The sequence below is a fragment of the Morone saxatilis genome, unplaced genomic scaffold (genome assembly GCF_004916995.1).
Source record: "Morone saxatilis isolate NCDOM2014 unplaced genomic scaffold, NCSU_SB_2.0 Contig19, whole genome shotgun sequence".
NCBI classification, from domain to species: domain Eukaryota; kingdom Metazoa; phylum Chordata; class Actinopteri; family Moronidae; genus Morone; species Morone saxatilis.
The window spans coordinates 21,893,002-21,920,844 of NW_023339751.1; the positions used below are offsets into that span (position 1 = coordinate 21,893,002).

Genomic DNA, 27,843 nt, shown 5'->3' on the forward strand with positions numbered 1-27,843 from the left:
ACACAAACAGAGAGACAGACAGAGGGAGGAAGGTAAAAACAAGAATAGAAAGAGGCCATAAGATTGGGAAAATCAAATGCATTGATTCAGTGATTGATTTTGTGTTTCATTATTTTGTCTGCTCTTGAAACCACAATTCCTAATTACAGTATCATGTTGTGCCTCCTGCTGAAACATCCTGATTGGCTTTGTTGATGGCTTTTGCTCATTAAACTGAAGACACTGGGAAAGATCTATTGGGAATGTATCAGAGGATTTGCAGTGAAATCTGTAAATGGGACTTAAGTGATCTATGCTCTGTGAACAGATTGGGAAGAGCTCTCTAGGACAGACATAACCTCAGCTCAGCAACAACAACAGCTCAAGCACACGATAATTCTTGTTGCACATCCAGCACATAATAAGATCAAAAGAATTTCCAGAGCTGCAGCCTTTGGACAGCGACAGCAATAGAAACTTTAATAGACGTGTGTGCTATTGATTTTTTCTGCCCATCAAATGTTGAGTATGGAGAGAGATAGATAATGAAATGGCACACACACAAGCAGAGCTATTGACACCTGCAGTGCACTGTAGATGTGCCTTTATGAAGAGGATCAGGGTGAGGTCTCACTTTAGTTTCCATGGAAACAATTATGGAATTTTCCATTAAAGGGACTGGAAACAAGCGAAACAAAATCAACTCATCAAATGTTTTTTTTATAAAATCCAATATCTTTGCAGTAAAAATGAAATTCTCAGACAGAGGACTGGGTCTGTTATTTCAGCTGATTATTATTTGAGGCAGGCAAACACTCTAAGGTGCAGGGATGTCAGAATGGAAGAACTTTGACATGACTTTTGGTTCATTCAGTGCTCTTTGGTAGAGCAGCTACCAAGATTGTTGTTTGTCAGTATATGCAGAGAAAGCAGTCGATTTTAGATGACATACTGTAAATAAGTAAATTAGGATATTTGTTTCATAAGATAGGGCAGACTTTGGCAACTGCCCAGGTGGGGGAAAAAAAAGCTGTGTTGGCGGGGTGGCCTTGATGTGTGCAAAGACAGAGATGAATCAAGCACAACACCAAGCTTTTGAGGATTGTGTAATTATGCGTCTGTTGAGGTTAACCTCTTACCATGTATGTAAAATTTCCTTAAAAAAAAAAAGCAGCAGGGGCAGCGAAATGCCTATAATCCTGTTAGCAATACTGTTAGGATTGTAACAGTTATTAGTAGTAATAACAGATACGATAGTATGTATGCAAAGTACTTGATAAGTAAGTAGATGCAGTACAGCAGTCTGTGTACTTAACATGAGTTCTCTTACTCATACATATCATATAAATCAACAGTAACATAATGAATATATATAATACCTTTATCTAATAGTAAAACTGGGACATCCTAGGCAAGATCGTTGATTTAGTATTACTGGGTTTCGTTGCTGTAGAGAAACGATTGTATCTTGCCGCCAGACTAGTAGTTGTGACGTCACGTGCAAAGTAATGAATATAGCATCTGGTATTTGTCTCCATTTAAAGATAAACACTCTAAAGGAACAGTAGTCATGGGATTATATCTATGCGCTCATGTAGAATGACAATAAATCTTACTGGGAGTGGATATATTGAGACCTTTGCAATGAAACAGACTTTTTTGATGTAATTTACTAGATTACTAAGGATTACAATTTGAGTCTTACTTGGGTGAGGTTGGCTCAATTTTATGATTGCTTGCTAGTTTGAGGCGCCGGTTGTGCCTGCTGTTGTGATTGTATCCCAAAAGCGTTTTGATAAATAAATAGACGAAATTTTAAGCTTTCCAATGATGTATTTTATGGGTACTAAATCCAACATGGCGGAATGTAAACATGGCGGTATGCGGGCCGTTGACATAAGAAAGCTTAAGAGTCAAGGAGGAGAAACAAAAAGAGAAAGATGCTGTATTTCAGGAGGTGGGACATGTGCGTACATGGTCATTATCTGCGTAACTAACTGTTGCGCTGGTCACACCTTCGGGAACAGGGCGACAGAGACAGATTGGTGTGAACATTTTTAATGAAGCTTTTGACTGTGGTCAACATGCCACTTACCACTGTAAAGCCTCTGCAGACTCTCTTGCATGCTAATTGCCGTTTTCCATTAGGCATGATTATACTTCGTACATTGTATTTATCTAGAAATCTTTTTTTTCTTCATTATATTGCATATATTGTACAAGAAATCAGAGTATTAAGTTCTCCTTAACCTCATAATGAACTTTGTCAGCCTTTAACTTTATTATACTACAACACACATACATCAGCTCCCAATCCTCCACAACTAGAGTCACGTTTGTTTTAATAGTTATAGATGAATGATTGCTCACACATACTCCTTCCACCCTGGTTGCAATTAAAATGATTACTTTCAAACAGTTACTTGATGTTAGCATCTTGAGCTTGGAAGCACCTTGACATGACATCTGCGTTGATAAGCAGCCCAATTACTAGCAGGCTGGGTCAGAAGTTGATTTGAGTGTCATGAAATGTAGAAGAGTAAATCCTGTGAAGTCTGTGCTGGCATCCACAACAATAATGACTGCAGTGTTCCTGCCAAAGGGATAATTAAACCTGAAGACAATGTGAAACCAAAACTAGGTCCTCTGCCTCTCCCTTTCTCGCTTCTCCCTCGATGCTGAGTTGAAACTGTGGCACTGAGGGACAAGATACTCAGCCTGGGAATGGGTTATCGATGTGGAGTAAACTGTGTCCTAAACAGGTCCTGAGGCCTGGATGAAGGCTGATGAAGACCAGTCTATTGACCCCACTAGCGAATGCCACTTAGTGCCAGTCACTCAATAAAAGCTGGACTGTCGAGTATTGGTCTTGTTCCATCTTTCCTTCTCTAATTTCTTCCTCTCATTCATCTGTCTTTGTCCAACTCACACACAAACACATGTAGACACCAATCCATCTAAGTGCCAAGAATGCAAGGATGCTCCCTCTCTTGGAGCACTAACCAGCTCCAGAGCACATTATGAGTGTGTGTTTGTGTGTGTGTGTGTGTGTGTGTGTGTGTATATATGGGTTTCATAACAGCAGCAAGCATACACGCCAGGCCTTTTCAAACACAACCTGCCTGACTGCTGTGCGACATAGAAGCTAATTTGCTTCGCCAGAATACTTTACCCATCCACCATGCAACTCTGGCACCCTTCCACCAACCAGCCTATTATATTAGAATATCTCTCCATGCATGCCACAATAACACATTTACAACCAATGAGTGTGGGGCGTTCTGCCCTAAATTAGCCGTGACTTGCCTTTCAAAGGGTCATAAATAGCTGTGAACGTTTCATAAACAGCCCACAGAAGCTGCATAACAATACAAGGATAGTGTTTAACTGGATATGTTGTCATGACAGTGTGTAGCACCAGAGCCATGCACATTAGCAGATTGAATCAGCAAAGTAATGCACATTCATTGTCATGGTAACTTCAGCGAAGCTCCAACTACAGTGCATGTCATATTGTGGGTGTGTATACTGTATGTATGTTCTATTCTGTTCTGCAACAAGCTGTGCATGTGCATGAGGGTGGGGTGCTCTGCGTAATGACAGATGTGCTGTGCCTTCACACTCTCAATGTTCATCGCTGTCACTGAAATAACATGAAATTACACGTCTTTCTAACAGCGAAACACACTGTCAAACTGAAGGAAACACTGACACTGTCGCCAGCAGCTCAGAGAAAATTGTCATTGAATGCTGAAACTAAAGAGCATGTAGGAATGTTCATGTGTCCCAGTTGTCATTTTACGGCGCAATATAAGTCAGACTCACAGTGTTTAGAGAGTAGTTATCAGCTGCTACAGGGCACATGCCACTATGTCAGAGGAGTAATAACTGAGGTGAGAGAATGTAATGCTGAGTGCTGCCTCAGTTCTTAAACATAATGCAAAACAGCAACTTAAAGAAGATTATTCAGGGAGACTTGGGGAAATTCCATGTTTTTGCACACTTTCTTCCAATAATTTGTGCAACATTCAAAGGTATTTCAAAGGTATAATATTTTCTTTAAGTTTTGGCTTTCTGTCTCTCCAGCCCAGATCTCTGTTGTGGATTAAACTGTTTGTGTGATTTGGAATTTTAAGGCCCTTTCAGTACCAACACATACTGTATATATTTACATCACCTGAACACCATGTATCTGCAAACTATCCGTTTCAACATTTTTAAAATAATCCATTGGTGTTTTCAATGGGTTATTTAGCTTAAACATATAATAATGTACACAACTACATTTCCGCATGAAAATGTCTAAAAAAGACAACCTATGGTATTTATTTTATTAAGTTGTGTTCAGGACTTAGCCTTATCCCAAGTGTCCAATAATGTTCAAACCCCAAAAAATCCATAATATTATATGGTTCATTTCCTAACCTCTTGAGAGAGTGAATAATGAACTCAGCAAACGTGACTAAACATAATGTGAATAAAACCTACATGCTTGTCCGTGAACAATTTCTGAGTCACAATAGAGTTTCATCAGCAACAGCAGCTGATTAACAATGAAGACAACAACCTCCATGATCCCACATTACTTCATGAGGTCATGAAACTACTTTTGTTATTGTTTTAATGTGAGAGAACCCTAGCAGCAGAAATTACATATTACATGTTGAAGTAGTGTAAGAAAAACATGTATGGTTTGCTAAATGAAATCCAAAATTAGCAACAATTCAGACTACTAACAAATAAATACAATATTCATACAATATTTGATTTGGTCAAATAGAATGTTGTTAGGCTAAAGCCTTCATGTGCAATACTAGGTCAAGGAGAGAGAAATGGTACCAGGGCCCCAAACATTGTAGAGTAAGATTGGATATTTCTTTCACCACGTCCAGAAAACATGTTTCACATGGTTTTTTAGACCAACTACCCTCAAATGTGGGGCAGAAGCCTTGTCCTCATAGTTATGGTACAAGAGATCAATAGACTGGCTACAGAAAATAAAATATTGCTGCTGGGCCACTTAAGGTGATCAGAGTTCGGTCCAACTCTTCCTATGTCTTCAATTGCAGCCCACGTCCATCACTGCCAACACAAAGGTGATTGGTACAGCCCAGCCGTTTCTGCGGATGTCCCCAGAAGTAAAAATGTGAGAAATGTGGGGGGCAGAATTTGAAACCAAATCGAAGTTCTGACCTTTTTACATATTTAAACACCTGTCCTTTGCTGCAGAACAGGGGGGTGGCTGTCGGATTTCTCAATTTTTAGATGTATATTTTGGTAGTGTCCGACCGTTTCAAGGGAGCTTTTTACCGCTATCAAACTTTTTGAACAGCGCTGGCCTTTATTTCATGTACATGTTCCACCACTGTTGTTTAAATCCCTGCTGGTGGAGACCCTAAAAGACTTTCTATCCTGCCTGCGTGTATGTCTGTCTTCATGTCTGTCCCTCCCGGGGCGGTGAAATATTTCTGTTGTGGACAGTAAAGCTTGAGCTTTAGCAGAATGTCAGTTGTATTTGACTTTAGACTTTGCCTTATCTGTCTGAGACAAAAGGATGCAGCGAGCAGAGGACGCGTCTGGTTATGGATTCCACTCACAGCCAGACGCTAGTAGTCCTCTGTGGGCAGAGGCTCACATCTGGCAGGTGCTTGTTTATGAGAGCAGTTAACACTGGATCAGGGAGGCTTTATAGCAAAACACATACGCACACGCACATGCACAAGCTCAGGCAAACAAAAACTGACACGCACACACTACCAGCAAGCCAAAGATTTTGGGAAGAGGAAAGTTTTGTAGATTTCTTTAGGCAAACAATCTGTTAGCAACTAATATAGTTTTTCTGAAAAGAAAAGCCCCAAATTTCACAAAATATGGTCAAATTTGTAGCATTGTTTACGTATATTTATGTAATTTTCAGTCAGCAGTACAAAAAGATTTCTTTTTGTACTGTACTGTACTGTACTATAATAATAAAGGAATATTGGAATTTTTTTTCAGTAGCTTCTTGCCTTTGCAGTTATAACCAGGACTTGGACTAGATAAAGGTCAAGTGAACCAGCCCTTTGCAAAGATAAAAGCACTGGAGTTCACTGTTCGCTAGCAAAGATGACAACAGGTTTGTTGGGAATGCCAGGAAAAAAAAATCTGACAATTAAGTATTCCAGCACACACACACTCACACACTCACAGCAATACACCCACAGAGCTACTCATCCTTGACTGTGAAACTAGGTTGATGGGGGGCAGCCTATCTCCTATGGCTCACACCATGCTGACAGGCTCATTATAGTGGAGTTAGAGTGGAGTCCTTGGTGTGACAGAGCCAAAGTCATTCCGGCCAGCTCCCTCCAGCTCTCTGTCCTTCTCACCACACTGCCTGACCAGCACAGACACCACAGCACAACCCTGTTCATCCAAACCACAGAGCCCCCAGGGGCCAGAGCTTGTTCAGACCCTGGCAACACATTTCAGATTGACTGAAATGCATCTGAATGCTTGACAAGAAGCTCATTCTGTGTCCACCAACACTTCTCCCACCGGATTGCCCACTGTGGCTGAGCTTCTGCACTTTTTAAATGCTTTTAACACTAAAAACAGAGTTCAGAAGAAAATAAGGAAGGGTCTATGTTTCCCAGACTCATCATGTGGTTCTTTACGTTCAGGAGATTTGTGAGTTGTAAGCACCCACAGGCATTATTATATGTTATCAAATTTTAAATAGCCATCTTTCCTTTACTAACGTGGCACATTTTCATCACGTAGCTTAAGAATTTCGAACCCAAATCATGAACTACAAGTTCAGAGGGTTGAAAAAACCTGTATCTGGGTGGAGCTAGTTTCGTGTGGATCATCTTTTTATGTCAAACAAGATGAATATTCAGCTGTCAGGAAGTTTATCCTTTCACGTACTCAAGCATTAGCTTTGTACATATAGTATTTAATTAAATTGACATTTACTGTCATATGGTATAGTTGGTTTTAGATCGAGTTAATGCTCGGCACATTTATCATGCCGTTTGTGTTGCTAAACAGGGTTGCCCTACTTTTTGGAACATTCTTGGTCTTCTTTACCTCTTTCTGAGGGAATTCACAATCTTCTACAGTATGTCTTTGTGTGTGTGTGTGTTTGTGCACACCGGAGGGTGGAAAAGAACAGTGGCACACTGAGATGCATCCAAAGGCATCTGCTAATTTCTATAAGAGTTTAAGTCATCCATCACCCCACTGTAAGACGACACCCATGCAATGAAAGAAAAGAAATATCTAGGAAATGTGTCATAACGGCTGCATTCTATTAACATATCACATTGTTCTGTGATTGACTGGCACGGTGGTGGAGATCATGGAAGCTGACTATCATTCGAGGGATTAGTGATAAATCCTTTTCATGAGTCGCAACTACATAACATCCGCTTTCCCTTTAAATCTCTCTCCCACCTGCTTCTCTCATTCTTTTCTCTTTATACCTCATCTTTCCCTCTCACTCCATCTTTCAACTAGTTCTGCATCTCTCTCACTAAGCCAGGGGCATGCTAGGCAAATAGACTGCACTCTAATTGCCAATGTAATGATGCTGCAGTCCACTCATCTCACCTGCCTAATTAATACTACAGCTGCCACCCTTGCTCTCTTCTCTCTCATACTCTCACACACATCCACACACACATGCATACAATTACAGGAGGCAATGCACACTTAGGAGTTCATATCACGTATTGTCTCCCTATATGTACTCAGCCCTCCCTCCTCCTTCTCTTCTCTCTCTCTCTCCTCTTTCTCCCCTGCAGTCTTTTCCTTCCTCTCCACTGTAAAACATGGCCCTGTCAAATTGACACGATACACCAAGCTGCACTTGCAGAGCAGTGAAGAAACTGGTCCAACCTCTAGGGAAAGAAATACGTCTCACAACTTGAGACAAATGTGTGTTTCATGATAAACCAGTGACGATAAGATTTATTAATGTAAACGATGAAATGTCAACGAATTTTACAAATACATAAAATACATAAATCTTTATAGTTAGAAGTGCACGCCAGGATGACAGATTTTAGTTGATCTTCCCCCAATCACCTCCTGTCTGCATTTTGGGTATAAAGCCTGACAATATTATTAGTCCCATGTGCCTTTGGGCATTAGGTTGCCTTTCATTTAAGAGATTGATACTTTTCAACTGGAAGGAGCAAAATTCAGCCTGCTTTTAAAGGAGTCATGGTTGGAGGATTACTTAGACTTGCCTAACATGGAGAGAGCAGCCAGTCTACTGAAAGAGTTTGATAAGGGACTGAGTAGGCACTGGTAGAATCTTTGGCTGAGGGGTTCCTCGCATGTGGCTATGTGCAAGTATATGACCATGTATGCTGTTATATATACACTATAGTTACTTGCATGTATTTTCACGCACACATGTACATGGGATGTATGTTTGTGAGAGTATTAATATGCATATATATTTGTGCATAGCATTTGTTCATGTTGGCTTTATATTACGTATTTTTTATATATAGGCTAAAAAAGCATTCATAATTAACATTCATATTTCCAACTTCCAGGTTAATTTATCAAATTTGCATTTGAAATGCTTACTGTGCCCATAAAGCACAGGTTAAGTCAAGAGGGAAATGGTATTGTTTTTTTTCTTTGACAATATATAATCAAATAACATCTCAAATGCAAATGTTATTGGATCAAAGAGTTACGGGATGGAAACATACTTGTGGGATACTTGATGTTTGTTCCTTAGTTGCTATAATTTATTTTAACATGCACAATAATACATTATAAACAGCACATACACACACAACATCATACAACATAATATGATTAGGGAGGTATTGAAATCCTGTTCCCCTGAAAACTGGAATACTTTCTTCTGACATTCTTCTTCATGATGATTCTTCAAGATGCATTTGTGATCACTGTATTTTAACCACAATTCATTATATACTTATATAACTCTAAAAATCTTGCTCTCACAGAGGCGTCATGAAACACACATTTGTCACTTGTTTTCAGCCTCATTTCTCTACTTTATACCTCTCCCCCCCCCTGTAAAGTCTGTGAGAAAAAAAAAGTTGACTCTTTGCTAACTCGAGGGCGAGGTTGAACAAAACAGATTTTGGGGGTAACATTGGCAGCCTTGCTCTCACTTCTTTCCTCTTCCCAAAAAATGATGAATCTGTAGGTAGGGTGTGTTTCTCAGGTCTTTCTGGGTCACATAAGCCGCTACATGTTGCCAGTCCTGCGGCAAGACGGAAGTCTTGTGTAAACGGCTTCTCCTGTAATGTAGTAATTATTTCCTCTCGCCTGTTTCTTGCCTTCATAACAAAGCTCCTTTCCTCTTTTTTTTCTCCCTCCTCTTAAGAATGCTGTTGACAACAGATTTTTGGGAGATTCACTTTTTCTTCTGTTGTTGCAGCTATTTTCTTTCACTTAATGTCCTCTTTGTTGTCTGCAACCTTTTGTGAAGTGCAATGTATTGTTGTTCAAGATTAAAACTGATGAGGATAAAAGGAGTTTCACCAATTAGCAGAGTTGTCTTCTCTTCTTATTCCACTCATTGTTTCTTGATTCATTGTGAGGGAAGAGGTTGATTGCTTCACTTAAAATTGTGCTTACACAAGGCCGACCTCGACTTGAACTGACCTCAACTTTTCTTTCTTCTGTTCATCTTTTTGGGTGTGTTATTTTTCCAATTAAGACCAGTTGACATCCGTCACCATATTAGCATAATTGGAAATCTGTTTTATCACATATACTGTCTGAAGGGTAGAATTAGTCCGGATATGAGTACAGAAATCCCAGTTCTCGTGTCATGTGCTCAAGAGTCTCACCAGCTTCTTTACATGAGAGCTTTTTTGTAAGACATGGATTTCATTTATTCTCACACACAGCACCTGTCAGTGATTTTCTTAAAGTTATGATTTATTTGTTCCAAATCTCCTTTTACTAGTCAGTATAGAGTGAACTGTTATGTAAGAAAGAATATGAGTGAGAAAGGGAGACACTTGAGAGAGTGTCAGTCAGTTTTTATATCAATATATTGTCATCAGTACATGCTTTAATAATAGTGAGTCAATTAACTTCTAGTAAGTAAGTAAAACATCTCATTAAAAGGGACATGAAACACGGTAGTTATAAATAGCAATTCAGTTGGATCACACTTCTGAAGAATGACAGATTGTGAAGATATACTTGACACTTTTATCAAACATGTCTGTCCATGAAAGCAATCCTGTTTCATCTGAGAGTTCACTCGGAGGCCAACAACAGGTCATCACTTTAGGCGCGAATGAATGCAAATCACATCCCCTCTCTCCTGTTTTGCCTGCCAACTTTCCTTTTGTGATCATCTGTTAGCTGATATCCAGATTGCCAGAATAAATGTTCCTCTCCTCCTAACCTCTCTGAATTGGGATATTTTCTTTCACAGTGTAGCATTGTCATTTCATACGTTGTAATTATAAAATATTGATTATAGCAGCTTAAAGAAACAAAGCTTTTAGTTCTATGAAGGATATTTTGCATTCTTGTATTTCCATGTTAGCTGTGGAGTATAACTAAAGCCATCAGTCGAAATGAGCACCTGTCAAGTGTGATATGTCAGGAATTGGATGGACTAGATAGTATAATAATTGTTTTTATCATGATTTTGACATCTATCTCTCAGGTTTGGGGAACTGTGTATGCCAAAACTTTAATCATCACGTGGCGGCGGGTACACCAATCCCCTGAAAAGTGCTCAATGCTCCTGTCCTCATAATCCCTTTCTCTAGCCTCAAGGTTGTGGTTTTTTTTTTTTCTTTTTTTTTTTTTTTAAAGTATTATTTTTTTGGCCTTTTATTGCCTTTATGATAGTGACAGTCAAAGAGAAACAGGAAAGGGGGGCAGAGAGAGGGGATGACACGCAGCAAAGCGCCGCAGGTCGGATTCGAACCCTGGGCCGCTGCAGAAAGGACTCAGCCTCGGTACGTGGGTCGCCAGCGCTACCGACTGAGATAACCGGGCACCCACTTCAGGTTGTGTTTTGATTAAACTGAAATTCTTCCATTTTACCTGGAACAAATGTGGCTTCATATGGGCATATCATATGGATAAAACAGTTTTTTTTCGATTGATTATATGCATCATAACAATCTTAATGGCATTTCCCTGAGGCAAGGTTGCATAATAAGTTAAAGAAAGATTTTTCCCCCAGAACTGTGCAGCTTTCTGCATTTAGGAACATATTTGACAGTGCATTTCAGAAACATTTCCTAATTTAAACCTTTGCTCACACCTTTTCCTGACAAGAACTTTTGTTTGCTGGCTAAAAACATCACAGCATCTGCTTTGTCTTGCCAGAATTTACTTTGCCACTTCCTGTGTTCCACGTAGAATACTTTTCTCCCGCTAAAAATAATTGGCTCGCTGTGTGTGTGATGGTACTTACAAGTGCTCTGCTTCTTCCTCGTTCTGAAGTTTTGAATTCAGCTGGTCGTGCACTCAAGTGCTTGAGGTCAGATATAATGACAAAATGAATCCTGTAGCTTGCTTTTGCTTTCTGTGGTTGCTTTCTCGTATTATTTGCAAACAGAAATTGTTGTTTTAGTTCACTTATTGAAACATGCTTTGACAAAGAGTGATTAATGAATGTAATATTCTTCTTGACAATGGTAAAAAAAATCTTTACAAATTAATTCCATTAAAATTTGAGTTTAAAGTTAGCCCAACAGTTATGGTTTAGAGGTTTGGAGTTCTAAATAACTTTAAATCACATTAAAAGCTACAAATATAAATTATATAAAATAACAGTGTTACAATCTCCTTCTGAAGGCAAACTGATGCAACATGAGAGTTTATCTAATCACTGCAGTTTGCCCACCTTCATGCACATATCCTTCAGATTTTCCGGTGGATTTATTTCTAATCTAATATCGACTGTCTTTGTGGCTTCTTTCACGAACATTACTGATGTTTCCTACGAGCAACGACACATTGTTCCAGCAGTAAAATTACATTTTCATATGTGGAAGAATTTAAATCCCAGCATCAACATTTGGGAGATGAAGCAGCTGCCAGTTTCCAGAAGGTTTATAACTTAAAATTCCTTTGTGAAGTATTATCCTTTCCAAATACCCTCTTAGCTGTGCCCTCTGACGGGATCAGCAGCATGCAAGTGACACTTTCACAGTGAGAATTTTTTTTCCAAAGGGACACAATATAATCCGAAACAGAAGCCAAAAGGGGAAAGTTTAATTATCTGATTACCCTAACGGACTTTCTTGCTGCTTAATTTTATCCAAAGGTCAAAGCCTTCATGAGACCATTGTTTTTCTGCACTAACTGCACGCTCTCCTGCATAAATCCTCCTTTGGCATTTGGATGTTTTGGTATATTTTCTAAAACTAGGACGTGACAAAGCTGCCACCCCTGTGGTACCTTATTTAGGCAAGTCCACTCTTCTCTCATTGTTTCAACTGCCGATGGCCACCACAGCTTATCAAATAGAAAACAAGTAAAACAGAGGACAGGGCAAAGGAAGTTATAGTAAAATTGTATTTTGGATTTGTATTAGTTTGGTTATGTGTTTTGGTCAGGTGTAAGATAAACTTTTCTGAACAGTTCTTAATGATCATGACCAGTTTTTCCAACCCTATACATGGTATGGCCAAAAGTATGTTGACAACAGAACTAAGTCATTCCAACACTTATTTTAATCTGCTGCTCTAATGACCTCTACTCTTCTGGCTTTGGGCTTGTAACCAGATTTTGGAGCCTGGCTGCAGGATTTGGTCTCTTTCAGCCACAAAACTATTAGTGAGGTCGGCCACCAATAATTCCTGGGTTGTAAACGCCGTTCCAAATTATCCCAAAGGTGTTGGATGGGGTTTTGGCGAAGGCTCTTACTCAAGTTCTTCCACACCATACTGGGAAAAGCATTTTTACGGACCTGGCTTTGTGTACAGAGTAATTGTCATGATGAAACACACTGACATCTAAAATATCATTGTATACTGGCAGCAAAGATTTCCTTTCATTTGAACCATACTAAGGTTGGCATATTCTGAGGATGTGGATTTCAGTGGATTTAAAATCTGTAATCAATATTCTTTTTAAAAACATAAATAATAATGAATATGTTATCCCAATGTCATTTTGACAGGCATTTTTTTTGTCTGTGTTTTCTTTTTTTCTGTTTTGAGGAATATTCTGGCAATTTTGTCAAACTTTGGAAAGACTAACAGGGATAGAAAAACCAGTCTAAAAAATAGATAGAAACATACCATTATTTACATGAATGTCTGTGCATACTGTACTGGTTGCTTTCACTGAGTGTGTGTGTGTGTGGAGGGGGGTAAAAACCAGTTGCTTGTCACTGTCAGAGATAACAGCAAATTTAATCGATTTTAAGTACCTCAGCATCCCCTTTAACATTCAGATGCAATGAAGAGATATTGCCTCAACCCTACTGTTGATATATTGAACAAACCATCTAATCAAAGTTACTTAGATGGAGGGAATTATTAAGCACAAAGATACGGGGTCTAAGTGATAAAGTATTAATATTCATAAGTAGAGTCAAAGACAGCGAAAGAAATAGGTAGAGGGGGCAGAATGAAAAAGAGATAAGGGTTTGGATTTAAGTGTTATCTCACCGTTAATGGCATTCCCAGCCCTGTATCAAGATCGCTGCATAAGACAGAGGAATGTATTTATAGAGTGTGACATGATAGTCCTCTACAGTATAAAAGGTACTTAGGTGACCTAAGTAAAGAAGAGCTAAAGTGTGCAGGGAAGACTTTACTAAGAAGCTAGAGAATCCACATGTTTGTGCTGCCCAATGCAATTTCTCTTTGGTTTTCAGTTGTTTGCTGTTGTCTCTTTGGTTCCTGCTGTGTCACTGCTATGATCTTGGTCAAGGTTGGTTCGGAAAAGATTTGTAGGACATACATTTAATAATAAAGATAATTAACCACTGAAGATTAATAATACACTGCCCCGTAATGGGACCCACACTCCGTTGTCTATTTTGCTGAATAATCCGGGAGTTGAAAATTATAACCCATAGATCTTAATCAAATCAATTTTAATATTCAATATTCCAAATCTCACGTTCTAAATAGGTAGTGGAATTCGTTTCGCACGAGTTCCTCGATTTCCCCGCACAAAATCAATGAAGCTGGCCAGAGCTCAGACCATATGGTTAAATATGTATATTTAATTGACTAAATAAGGGATGAGTGTAAGGATGAATGATGAATGAAATGGAGTGATATGTATACACAAAACAACAAAAACAGAATATGTGGAGCAATATATGAAATATAGTGGATGATTCAGAAGCGATGATGAATTTTGTAATCGGTGGCAAATTTAAATATCAGCGGGAGTAATTAGAAAATTTACCAGACCCTAATAAAAAGGAAAAAATCTAAACTAGAGCGATGCTGACCAGAGCTTGTAGACGGACACCAACCTCTTTTCATTGTTGTGTGAACCAGCCAGTGTGTGTCAAGTTTAAGCCTACTTTGTCGTAGATGGAGGGATTTCAGGAGGTTTCTCCTCCCCGGCTTGGTACTGCAAGGCCTTGCCGGTTGCAGAAATCCCAGGTCCAAAAAACGTATCACCTACCCGGTCAACCCAATTCTGCCTGGCCGGGCCCTGTGCGGCAATTGCACGTAGAATCCTTTGGGCAATATGGCTGGAGAAATAACGTTGTCCGGCCTGGAACAGTTCGTGTTTTTCCTGAGGCAGTGACTGCTGCGGGCTTTTCTGGGTTAGCGGGCAGAGTCTTTCAAACCTTTCAAGAGTGGTAGTCCACAGCTCTCGATGGTGGACTTAATCGCTACTCTCCGTCCTATAATAACGGGGGACGAAACGGCTGGCGCTTGCGAATCTCCGTCCGTCCCTAAATCCCAAGAATTGAATTGAGTTCACTATTCTGTGAATACGTCGATAAATACTTGGCGATATATATATAGCTCGATATAAAACTTTTTGATTCTCGCGTTCTGGGCTTTTCAAAAATAAACGTTACTGAAAGGCAGGTATAACGAAGTGATAACTATCAGAGGTATACCGAAAAAACAAACTAGGACATGAAGCCGCTAAGCATAAGATAAGAAAAATAAACGAAACAAAAATGAAAAGTGAGCGAAGTGAGAAGTGAGAAGGGAGAAGTAAAAAGAGAGTGAGTAGAGTGAGACCGAAAAAAGGAGTGCCAGAGTCTTATATCCGTAGAGGGCGGAACTAACCACTAACGCGGCATGCACTTTCTCTAGTGGCTCTTTGATTGAATATTCGTGGCTTCTAAAGGTTTGAGATAATAATTCACCGTTTAAGCAAGATCCATCATGACTTTATACATTGTTTACCCATGACATACCCCACAATAACTTAACCCGGAATCACCCCCGGTGAAAAGGTTAGTGTATAAATGATTAAAACATTCGTTTTGAAAATACGCTTATGCTATACCAGATTCTTACGCAAAAGATGGGCAGCTGTGGCTCAATGCCAAGACCATTCAAGACATTTTAGACAGATGGTTTTGTAACTCAACCGAAAATTTTGGGCACAGAAAACACCAAACAAGCATTAACTTTTGTAATCTCTGCTCCCTGCTGGTGATAATCTGTTATTAGGAGAATGATGAAATTTTACCTTTAGCCTTTATTAAATCCAATTCCCATATAAGTGTGTTTCCTGCTGTAGAATAGAGAGACCCATGTTATCACAAGAAAAACATCGATAAACCACACAATGAGGCGCAGGGGAAGTTAAACACACAGACCGTGTGTTCGCAGGAGGTGGTTCTCTTCCTGGGTGAGTCTGTTCAGATCAAAAGAAGATGTGGCCACCATTCAGGTCTATGTTGGTCCTACATTTACAAGCACAGCACTTAAATTATCCCCAAAGAGTTTGGTGTTGTTCTGTGGAGGAGTCATTGAAAGACAGAAGAAGGAATGGGGTAGATTGACACTTAAAGATCGCAATCTGTGAAGAGAGAAGAGGAACAGGGCACCTCAGAGAAGAACTTGCCAGGCCCGACAAAAACGTCCCTGCACGCTCCCCTTCCTGAGGCCCTCAAAGGTCAGAGAGAGGCCCTGCTGGTATTGGGAGAGAAATCAGGATCATATGATGAGCCTGTTGTTAGGAAACCAATAAAGGTCTCCTGCAGAGGTGGAGACGATAGGACAATCTCCTACAGATTGTAGTCAATGTGAAAGAAATTCTCCAGAGAAAATATGTTCAGTATAAAATACTCAACATCTGTAGGCTTGAAAGGTTGTCTGAAAAGTTCATAGTGCTTCTTCATGGTGAGCGGAAGCTGCAGTCAACTTGGATTCTTGATGGTTCTAATGAACTGCTGACATAGTTTCAATAACATTTGTTACCTGAACCAACTTGAAAATGACACGTGTGTCTACACACGTACTTCTATAACAACTTCCTCACAGTTGCCTTCAGTCTCAGCAATCCCCAACTTGCAGGAGAAAACACAAGCAGCCCATGCTGAGCGATTGCAGTTCTTGCCAGTCTCCAGATGATATTGCCGATGTGTAGTTACGTGTTTGAGGAGGGGCACTTTAGCTATAGCAGCTGCGTACATAGGCTTCATATGCTGTAACCGGGTAACACACAACAATAAATCTGACTTAAGAACTTCTGTGAGGCTTTGTGACCTCAACTCAAAATCTACATTTTACATTAAAAATCCCTTTAAGGTTAGGTAAAGCTCATCTTTGTGGTTAAAAACACTGACTGGCGGGCGCCCGGTTAGCTCAGTCGGTAGAGCTGGCGACCCATGTACGGAGTTACTGCAGCGGCCCGGGTTCCAATCCGACCTGTGGCCCTTTGCTGCATGTCATCCCCTCCCTCTCTACCCACCTTTCCTGTCTGTCTACAGCTGTCACTATCCAATAATGCCAATAAAAGGCCAAAAAAATAACTAAAAAAAAAAAAAAATGCTTTGTATTCACATCCATCCAATCCTCATCCAATTGTTTTTATTTTTTTTTACTTTAATGACAATCCTGGGACAGCCATTATTCACAAAACCACAAAAAGTTCGCTTACCAGGAGAACAGACCTCCTCTCTTGTTTGTGGTCTCTCATGTTACTTTTCATTTCTGCTGTCTTGTATTGCTGACTGTTTGAGAGATGCTGGATGAACTAGCACTTTTGCTCTACTCCCTGGAGGGATTGCTTGGACAAATCCAGTATTGCTATCTTTTTGTCTGTCAGATGTACAACAACAAGTTGGGTCGAAGACAGTTCTGTTACGCATGTGATACCAAACTTCTTCCTCTGGCCTCCACAAATGGCTGTCTTCTATGTCAATTCTCCCCCAGTTTAATAGAGGGAATATGTAAAGGTAAGGTGCTAGAGCACACAAAGAATCGAGAACTGTGGCAAAATAGTGTGGTAAAGAAAAGAATAAAATATAAGATACATCAGGGAAAGTGTTTTTGTTTAAATTTTGAAATCAGAGGCTAGGTGGAGCTGTGAATTATTGAGCAATTTTCTGCCTGTGTTGAAAGGGCTGTGAGGTGTAGGTGAGGTTTGACGGGACCCATGGTGAGATGGAGGAAAGGGCACATATTCAAACACCATGGCGTGTATGCAACATTCAGTAGGAGGAATGTTTTATTCAAAAAACGAGAGAAGCTCAGCAGTCAGTTGCGCTTGACAACTGAAACCATCCAGAGAGAAAAGAGCAGGAAATGTTAGAGATGACTGTGAACTTAGAGGTACATTACTGGAAATTTAAATGGCTGAATTTCTTACTGACTTGCTTTTTGGGGTTGGTTTTCTAGCCTTTACACCCGAGTTCACTCAGGCTGTGATATAAACTTGAAGATTGAGTTTGGTTTAAGTTTTCCCTCACATTTCAGAGGCCCAAGGAACATCACAGTGCACAGTTCTAATTTGTATTACTTTAATTGCTGCAAAAGGAACGTGTTTTTTTTTTTGGCTTACTGAAAAAGCTACTTTAGTATAGCATAACTCCATAGAAGCCATTTGCAGAGATACAATTGGAACTGGATTGGACCATAATTATACCATAACAAAAGAGAATCCTCCAAGTGTTCCAGGAAGTCTTATAGTCTTTTATAGTAATTTTCTGGGTTCACAGCGACCAAATAAGTTTCAGTTTTGTTAAGAAAAGATCCCCTTTTGAAAGTTTTTGTCTCAGTCATGGTTTATTGATATGTACTGGTCATGAGTAGCCTTTGTAATCTTTCTTTGAAAGATGCATAAAGTAGAGTTTATTAAAAAAAGGCCTTCTACACTTGCTAGATTTCAGATACCATGCCTACCTTCCACTGATCAGGGTAATCAACTGAAATCCACATGATCATGAGAGGGAGGGGGGGGGATCATACATTGAGAAACGGAGACTTTTCATGGTGGAGCATGTTGGTACATCCAGTATGTGCTGCCAAAAATCTTCCTCTGACCTCCACAAATAGTTCTTTTCTATCTTTTGTATCTAACAGGGGATGGATGTAACAAGATGAGTGAGGCTATAAAACATTTTCCGGGGTTTCAGTATCCTTAACATCCAGAAAATACTCATATCCAATATGACATCTAAAGTCCTCGGTTGTATACAATAAGTAGCAGTAACCTGTTATGCATTATGGCCAGAAAACATGGCTGACTGAGCTACCACTTTAAGCTGCACAGCACTATCCACTCTGCCAATTAACTTGTCTTGTCATCGCATGCAGGCCTATGGGTTGAGGCGTCGACCACAAATTTTTTGTCTGACCCGGGACCTTTGTTGCATATTCACATACACATTCAAGAGAGCTTGCTCTCGTTTTGTCTAAATGTGAAATATAAACATACAAAGACATATGCACATACATGTACATGCACAACAACACACACAATGCACACCCAGCTTCCCACCCTGCCTGCTGCCAGAATGACATATGGCGTCCCAGATGCATTTCAATCACCCTGTCTGGGAAAAATTAGAGAAAAGACTTCCCTTGGTACCCAGCAAAGCTAGATTTTCATTTCAATTTTCTGTCCCATCAAGACAGGGAGGAATAAATGGAAACACATACGGGTAAGAGATATGTAATGTCATTAAAGTGGAAAAGTAATCATCTCAAGCCTCCTTTGAAGTCCAGGCTGTCAATTCTATTTGGTTGTCTGCAGGTCTGATTAAACAAACCTCTGAGCAGCAAGTTGCTATTAAAGCCAAACAGACATATTGGATTACATTATGATTTGATACACCAAGCGATATGACTTCTTTGAGTATCCACAGTAACAAATGGTTTTCTTCATCATCTTGGCTCAAAACCTAATTAGAAAAAAACACAATGAAAGAATATTAACCCAGTATCACACTGTGGTGTGAGACTGGGCTGCTATTTCTGTCTGTCGCACTTAAGGCACCATGCATTTTTGTTTATTATTGCATCCAAAACAATTTTCTCAGCGCCTGTGTTACTGTAGCAGTCCTTATCTAGTTGGTTAATCGACTTGCTCTGTGTCTTGCTGTGAATTATTACTATTACTGCTATAAGGCTCCTGTGAACATTTCCCTTGTCCGCCTCTCTATGTTGCTAACAATTTGTATCAGTATAAGAAATTCATCAGATTTTGTTTTTACAGCTGGATTTCCACTGATGTGGTATAATTTTTTTAAAAAGGGTCCACAATCAATTCTTCAGATTGATTAAAAAGATCAGTATAAACAAGCATTATGCATAAATGTTGAAGTTTTTCACATGTTCCAAATTAAGATTGGTAGGCAAGCCATTTTAACTTCAAAGTCATGTGACTCTCTTTTTCGCCATCTGAAATCCTAACTGCGAAGATTGTTGTAAGGTCAGGCTCCAACCATGACAGAACAACACTTCTCCTCGGCTATTTCCTGTTATTTGTTGGCCAGTTTACTGGAAGTGTATGGGCCACTTTGCTTGAAAATGAATTTCATGCTGAGAAAATGGCCCAGAATGTGAAGATCATTGAACCAACCTGTCACAGTCTGACCAAGGCACTGTGGCATATTTTCTTTTAATAGACCGTTGAGCCTCACACTGCTGTGTGGCTGCACTGTATTAAATTGGTCTGAATGGCCGCCCTGCCAAAGAGAGAAGCGATTGTTTAGGTCTCTAATTCTTTTGATGTTTGACACTGAAAATTACCTCATTATTTTATTGGTATCACATCTTTAGTATCTGAGAGGGGAATCAGTGGACACGATAAATGTTTCCTGTCTGGTACCAACCCAGGAAGAGCAATAAAACAATTGGGTTACAGAGAAGAACATTTCAGAAATCTATCTTCATTTGTCAGTTTTCAGTCTATCTGGACTGGGCAAATCCTATAGATAACTGGTCTGTACAACACTGCAGAGCATGCCAATTTTGTTTCATAACAGTTGACACGAGGGCAGTATACAGCGTATGGTTTCTCTCAGTGTGACTGACATGTATCTTCTAACTGGATCCTTTCTAGCCATCAAGATCACGGTATCCTACAGCTCTGTATATTATAAATGTTGTGAGAAGTTTTTACCACCGAGAAGTTTCACCCAGACATTTGAACAAACTTTCAAACCGTGCTTTTAAAGTTAAAGATTGCTGTGTGCAATAGTTTGCAGCCTAAAGACAGTTAGAATAAATCCCTGAGGTGCCCTTGAGTAAAGCACTTGTAACCCCAACTGCTGTAGTGCAACTATCCAGCTTCAAAGTGTGAATGTTACTGTGTAAGTGTCCTGAAAAAGAGAGCAAAGCTAAATAAAAAACAAAAATGTATTTTCAAATGTGGGCTCTTTTGTTGTCTGTTTCTACAAAAATGCTGTATATTTGCTTCAGTTTTAATACAGTCTTTCCAGGGAGACACAGTCTGGACATATTAGTCATGAATACAACTTCAGCTAGCATATTAGCGTAACTGGAAAATGACTAACAGTTATTTATATTTGTAAATATGATGTCCTGATCCAGTAATACAAATTTTAACCAGTGTGTGCATGTAAATACACTTAGTGGCGGACTAGGGGTTTTTGATGACAAGATATGTAGCAGAAATTGAATAAAACAAGTTACTTGTCGATGATGCACTTTAGCTTCAGTTTCAGTATCGTCCCAGAAGACCCAGAATCTGGCCGTGCTGTTAGAGTCATAGAACATACTTAAGCTGGAATAAAAGTTTAGATCACAGGGTAAAAATGGCATGTTTTCCCACATACAGGGATACGTTTTCAACTGATTAAATGGGATGTGCTCTTTCCCTACACTTTCTGCTATACATATGTATGTGTGCCTTTGTGCACATGTGTTTTCACGCATGTGTTTTCACACTTCCCATTGGAGAAATTCATCATCCTCCAGGCGGCATGTTTATATTTATCCCCTTTTTCTTGCGTGTGTGTGAGAGATTCACAGGTACATGTGCTCACACACACATGCATGCACATGCAATCTCTTCCTGTTTTCTTTTAATTAATGACTGTGGTGCTAATTAGACGGGATGCAACTCTTCAGTACCCTCCGACTGTCTCTCATCCATTCTTAGATTCACTCCTCCAAGCCTTATGAAGCAACACTCTGAAGTGTTTTGATCTCCGCCGGGAACACAAAGACGAAAGAAAAGGAGAGTTTGTTGGATACAATAACTTCAGACACTGTGCTGCACAGTGCTAGATATGATAAAGAAGGACTTTACTGCAGTTTTTGTGGCGCTCATGGCCACTCAACAAGGAGGCTATGTCTACTCAATTGTGCAGATTTGTATTGTGTTCTCTATTGCCTGCAAGTATTTTTTTGCCACACTGTTCACTTTAATCACCGCTATATTCTCACTTCCACAGTCCCCCCTTATGAGCATGACACGCAGACAGTGTCACCATGTTAAGCCTCTATTCTTTTAATGATCTTCTTCCTCTCCACTCGGCGTGACAAAGGTTGCCTCCTGTCAAAGTTTAGTCAGCATAGGTCATGGAGAGATGTTAAATGACCACACATTTAGCAGAGAGAAAAGTCCGTCCGTGGTCAAAATGACCTGTTGACCTGTTAGACTTTGATCCTGAATTGAAACTTCTGATAAGGGAACTGAAGTCATTTAAAGCACTTTCTCTAGAGTTTTGAAATGGGATTCGTATTGTGTCTTTGAAACAAGGCGACTGTGTTTGTTTGTGTTTGTTTTGTTCTCCTGCTCCCACACAACACATATTTGGCATCACACATTGCAACAGTAAAAGCTGAGAACAACAAACTTGGAGGACAGGCAGCAATATGGGCGCCTTGATAAATGATGAGATTGTTGAGGCTTCCTTAACGGCACAGTTGAGATAATTACCATCTGTCATCAAGGTGATGTGGTGTGATGAATATGACTACAAGAAGCCCTCGTGGATATAGTACAACAAGCAGTTGTTTGCTAAACCACATACTTGACAAAAAGAAAATCCACCATTGGGTTACAATGACAACCAGTGTTTACCAGACATTTGACTTGTTCTCTACTGAAATCAATGTCGGCTGTCGGCTCTAAGATCCACCTTGCATTCAGACTGCAGTTAAACCACACTGATGAAATAATGTCAGTTTACCACTGAATGCTGATTAATATTCACCCGTAGAGCTAGTCTATCCACAGAATGGTTCTTAATATACTATAGGCCCTTTCACAGGAGACATTTTAACTTGCACAGTTGTTACTCTGTTCTATTCAAGTGTTCCAAAAGTGACACAATAGCCCTTTTCCACAGCATTGACTTGTCATAGCAAAAAAACAAAAAGCAAAGGTGAAACAAATTTTGTTAATAACTTCTCAGGTCTCTTAAACACAATACAATGACTGGTTAACTGGTTATGAATAATTTTCAATTTAATACGGATGCCTCTATATGACCTACACAAACAAACAAGACCATCAGCAAGAAGGTTGGCTATTTCTATTTAGTTATTCTTAATACCTGGCATCGGGTCAGATTTTGTCTGATTCGCCTTGAAATCAATGAAACGAGGCGGTAGAAACACTACTACTACAGGGGCTGCCAGAATCAACACAAAATGAAACCTTATATCCTTATAGGGGCTTTAAGTGCGCCTCAGTTAACCAATGCCAGTGAGCCAGCACATACAATATCAGGTCCCTGGACCTAACTTACCTAAATGAAGAGAGGTTGTTTTTAATGCTATCGATTACAACTGTACGTTTCCTGCTATGATGTGCCAAAATGTCTGCTGTGAAGAAGGTCTGTGCCAGTACTGTAGTTCTTGTTTTTGGTATACAAGAAATGACTGTACTTTACCCTTTTTTCCCTACAGGAAATTAGGCAATGTTAATCAGTTTGCGAATTTGAAATGCCACGATTAAACTTCACAGAGATCAAATGTTTTTTTCTGAAGATGTACAACTTTAGTTGCTTGTTTTCAAATATATTCCTGTATCTGTCTCACCACCATCATTTATTTTAATGTGATGCAGCTGAGAGTAGATCCTTCATCCCCTTTGTGCATTGCAATGTGGGACAATAGTGCACTACAGCACACTCAAAAACCAAGCATTTTCTAGTATGCATACAGACATTTTTGAAGAATAAAAAAAAATCCAGTGTGAACACACTGCCCTCCTAACCTGATTAAAATGATTACACAATATGAAATTGGGAAACAGGTCCACCCATTTCAAAGACAAATTAAGTTTGATATGTTGAACTTTTGAATTAAACGTCAAAGATTCAATTTAATGTCACACAAACTTTTTGTTTTGATTCAGCATCAAAGTCACAGACTCTCTTCTCACCATACGTCTTACCATATGTGCCCCCTTTCCCTCGCGACTGTGAATATGCTCTTTAAGCAAACCACTGGCATCCACAGTCGAGTGCATCTTTCCCCACCTACTGCAGCTCATTTAATAATTGAAAATCACTCACTGTAGATGAAAGACAAAAAGAGGGAGGCCATTATCATTCTGCACAGAATAAAATCTTTGATGTCACACTACATTCTTTTGTAAACTTGATCTCTATGCACAGCTCTGGTGTTTTGTCTGAGTGGACCTAGATGTTCACTCAGTTGGGGGCTTCCAAAAGCAGGGACCGCTGGGATATGTATATTTGCTCGGCTGTCAACTTGTCGGAGCAGATACAGATTAATTCCAGTAGTGTCAATGAAACAAAGCCACAGGGGTAAACAGGGGAGGAATTGGGATGCAGGCTGGGTAAAAGAGAAAACTGAGACTTGGTGAAACACAAGTTGAGGAAGTGACTGAATGATAGATTGAATAGATATAGTAGGGTCAAATTGAGAGAGGAGGCACAAACTACTTTTGTTGCTGAAGTTTCTATTTCATTTGCATGTATTAGACTGAGATTTTCCTCAAGAGAGACAGAGAAAAACAGAACAGCGAGAAAGGTAAAAATGGCCGGAGGCGAAGATTGATATCCAAAGCAACTGAAGCACCCAATTAGGCTTTACTGGCATTTTAGCCTCCATCTCTGTGTACTGTGCGACACAGTTACACTTATATATGTTGATAACGATACATTTATTGAGCTGAAATTAATTAAAACACATCCTTGCAATGCATTGCCTTTTCCTAAGACATTTTTATGAAGAACAGCCCAAACACATTTCACATTTCATTAGCTACTTAATGATCATTGCCTGACTGGCACTCTCACAAATGTGTCAATCAAATTCAACTGTTGAAGTTTCTGGAAAGTTTTAAGGACTACCCAGAAACCAATGGGTCTTCAATTAATTGCGCAGTCTTCATCTAAATGTATCTCTCCTGCTGGCTTGTAGAGGTTGAGAGCATTATGGACAAATACTCTTTTTACTGTAGATTCATTGTCATTGGCAAGTCCAGCTACATCTCACAAGGTGGGGTCAGTTTTTCTGGAGAAAGATAGTTGATTGTTCAGTCCCAAGTCTTCAAATACCAATGCTTCCAGTTATGATAAATGGGAAACCAACAACATGACTATAGAAAAAACACTCAACAATCAATCTTTTTCCAGGGTAACTTACCCTACCTTTAAAACAGTTGTTAATTTTTGATTTATCACTTGGTGTGTTCTGTGAAGATTTTTTTCCGAAGCAAGGGAAAAAAAGGACCCTGAAACTCATTTAGCCGCATATAGAGAAAGGTTATAAGGTCTCACTTAATGGGGATTGGATGGTCCTTTTCTGCAGCTGCCCCAATTTGTTATTTTGGATGAAAAGACAGATGTTTTCTTTGAGAAAATTGAATTATTTTCCAATGCAGGTTTCAGCCTGTAAAGATCACCACACTTCTTCAGTTTCTTCCTGTCACCTTGCCTTACTTTGCACTTTCTTGCAATCCAGCTCCCTTGCACAAGAACTGAACCTTAACTACATTTACCTCAGAACATGAGGAGGCAGTTTATGTGCATCTCTTGCATTTACATCAGTTGTAGTTTGTTCCTTGGCAAATACAGCTGACTCCTTGACTGATCATTTATACCTCTCTTTTCTCCACCAGGTGTCGAGAAGGCTACCAGGGAATCCGCTGTGACCAATTTCTGCCCAAGACAGACTCCATCCTGTCTGACCCAAGTAAGTTTCCAAATTTGTGAACTTCAGTTTATTCAGTGCACCAGCATCTATCATTTGACCATGAGTCCAATGTAAACATATAAAAGTAAACATGAGGGAAACAAAGGGGGTAATATTTCTCAGATCATTATTAATATTATTAATTATTATTAATAAAGCACATGAAAATAACTAATTAAATGTCCATGATGTGATGATGATGATTGCTGTATGTGCTATCGCTAAGTCCTCAGCTCTGCTGTGCAAACATCCTGCAAGATGCAAGAAGTGGATAATAATAGCTTGAATTCCATTATAGGAGCACTCAACTAGACAGTATAAAGATAATTCAGCTGTTTGTTTGATATTGCATATTCCCCTTGAAATAGGCATGTATGGTATTTCCTAAAAAATGCTGCAAGTCATTGCAGTAGGAATGCAGTGATAGATTGGTTTCTTCTCCTACCACAAGTCATATTAGACATTATTTTGTGTATATACTTGCACAATATGTAGATCTTGTATCAGTGGGATTTAATGCAGGTCCTCAGAAGCCAGAGTACTGGTGGTTTTTGATTTTGCCACCTAGATAATTGCATTCACCTGGCATCCCAGGTGAGCATCAGTGCCTGATTAAAAAGACAGCAGGTGCCATGGGTCTAATTCTAAAAGCCAATGCCCTTTGTATGCATTGATACATGCAGTGAAAAAGGGCCACTACAAAGTAGAGTAAGTATTTTGAATAAAAAATTTTATGGAAATATTATTGAAAATAATGTGAGAAAGTAAAAAAAAATACTGCAAAATACCTCTGAATCCTTTAGCTTAAAAATTACATTACAACGATTCCAAGCAATCTACAGCCAAGTTTTCTTTTATGTCAGAGTAACAATAATTTATGGGTTTATAGCATATCAACCGTAGCTTTTCTGTCTTCAATTACATTCTCCTCTTTCTTATTTTTGGCCTCATATTACCTTTTCATTTTCTCTTCTATTCTCTGCATTCTCAAATACCCTCTCCTACACAGACTAATGTCACGTCTACCATTTATTTATCTCCCAAAGACATGGTCCTCTCAATGTCATATAGCTGAAGGAAGAGCATCTGTAACTTTTTTACTAACAAGGTACATGCTGTAATAGCACCATTTAACGTAAAAGGACAGTACTGTGCCTTTGGGGATTTTTACCTCAAAATTGTCCAATGTAAAAGAAAAAACCTCTCTCTGGTAATATTATGAAATTTAAATTTCTTATTATGAATATTAAATGTTCTACTTGATTGCAAGGGAAAATCTGCCATAAATGAGACATGTAGATTAAATGTGGCAAATGCAACAACACTGGTATCACTTGCTCTTTGTTAATATCCTTCACTTTCCAGATCATTAATTAAGTCTCTGTAATGAGGTTTTTAATTCCAAGCAAGTATTAGGGTAATTGTCCTTGTTAGAACAACATTGGTGTTCACTGAAGTGACACCCATCGCTTTGTTTGTACACCAAACCTACTGACCTGAACGTATTGGTAGCTAAGAACTGTTACCATCCTCATCACTTAAACGATTTGTCAAATGTCAGATGGCCACAGTTGTTGATTGTGTTGCTACTTTATCTGTTGATCATTGTGAGGAAGCCTTAGATATGATCCTCTTTGTGTAATGGTAATTCCTTCAAAGCTTTCACCTGTACCGAGCACAGACCCAGGGGCCTAGGGGGTCAACTGGCCCATAAGCAACACCATCTATTTGACTTTTTATCAACTACTAATTTGTGATAGTTACGTTTACTTAACCTAGAAATATGTCTGACAGCCGAATAAATCTGCTTTAAGAAAATATAATCTTCAATCAATCAATAATCTGATTGTGGGTAATGATTTATTTTATTGATGCCATAGTTTCCTAGAAAATAAATGATATGTAATTGTACATTCAGCGCAATTAAAAAATGAAGGATGCTTTGGTGCTAATTAGACTGAAATTGGATGCTGTTCAATTGTTGAGCCTTAGCATAACCTAGAATGTCTTTATTCAGAGCATCTCAGGACAGCTGGAAAAATTTGTTTTTTAAGACAAGCATACAAGTCGAAGTTTCCTAATGATAAAGAAATCACAAAATTCATATTTTCTTGGGTTTAAAAAGAAACTTACTTATAAACTCAACATGACAAACTAAACTTTTCCAGGAACCTTCCCATGAAATTATTAGGAAATTACAGACCTGTAAAATAAATGTTTTGCATTGGATATGTGGTGCAGTTTTCAACCAATGGCAGCATTTTAGAGTTGTGGTCAACCTGAAAAAGATGCAAAACTGCTCTGAGTGCCACATTTCTGG

The 27,843-nt window shown here is 39.2% G+C and overlaps 1 protein-coding gene across 1 annotated transcript in view; it reads left to right on the forward strand.

Moving 5' to 3' along the window:
• LOC118329016 (pro-neuregulin-3, membrane-bound isoform) overlaps positions 1 to 27,843 on the forward strand; it is a 345,808-nt gene that overhangs the window by 256,053 nt on the left and 61,912 nt on the right. The window contains exon 3 of the mRNA XM_035662948.1: positions 25,450 to 25,523. Within this exon, the coding sequence (XP_035518841.1) occupies positions 25,450 to 25,523 (74 nt within the window). The remainder of the gene's footprint in view (positions 1 to 25,449; positions 25,524 to 27,843) is intronic.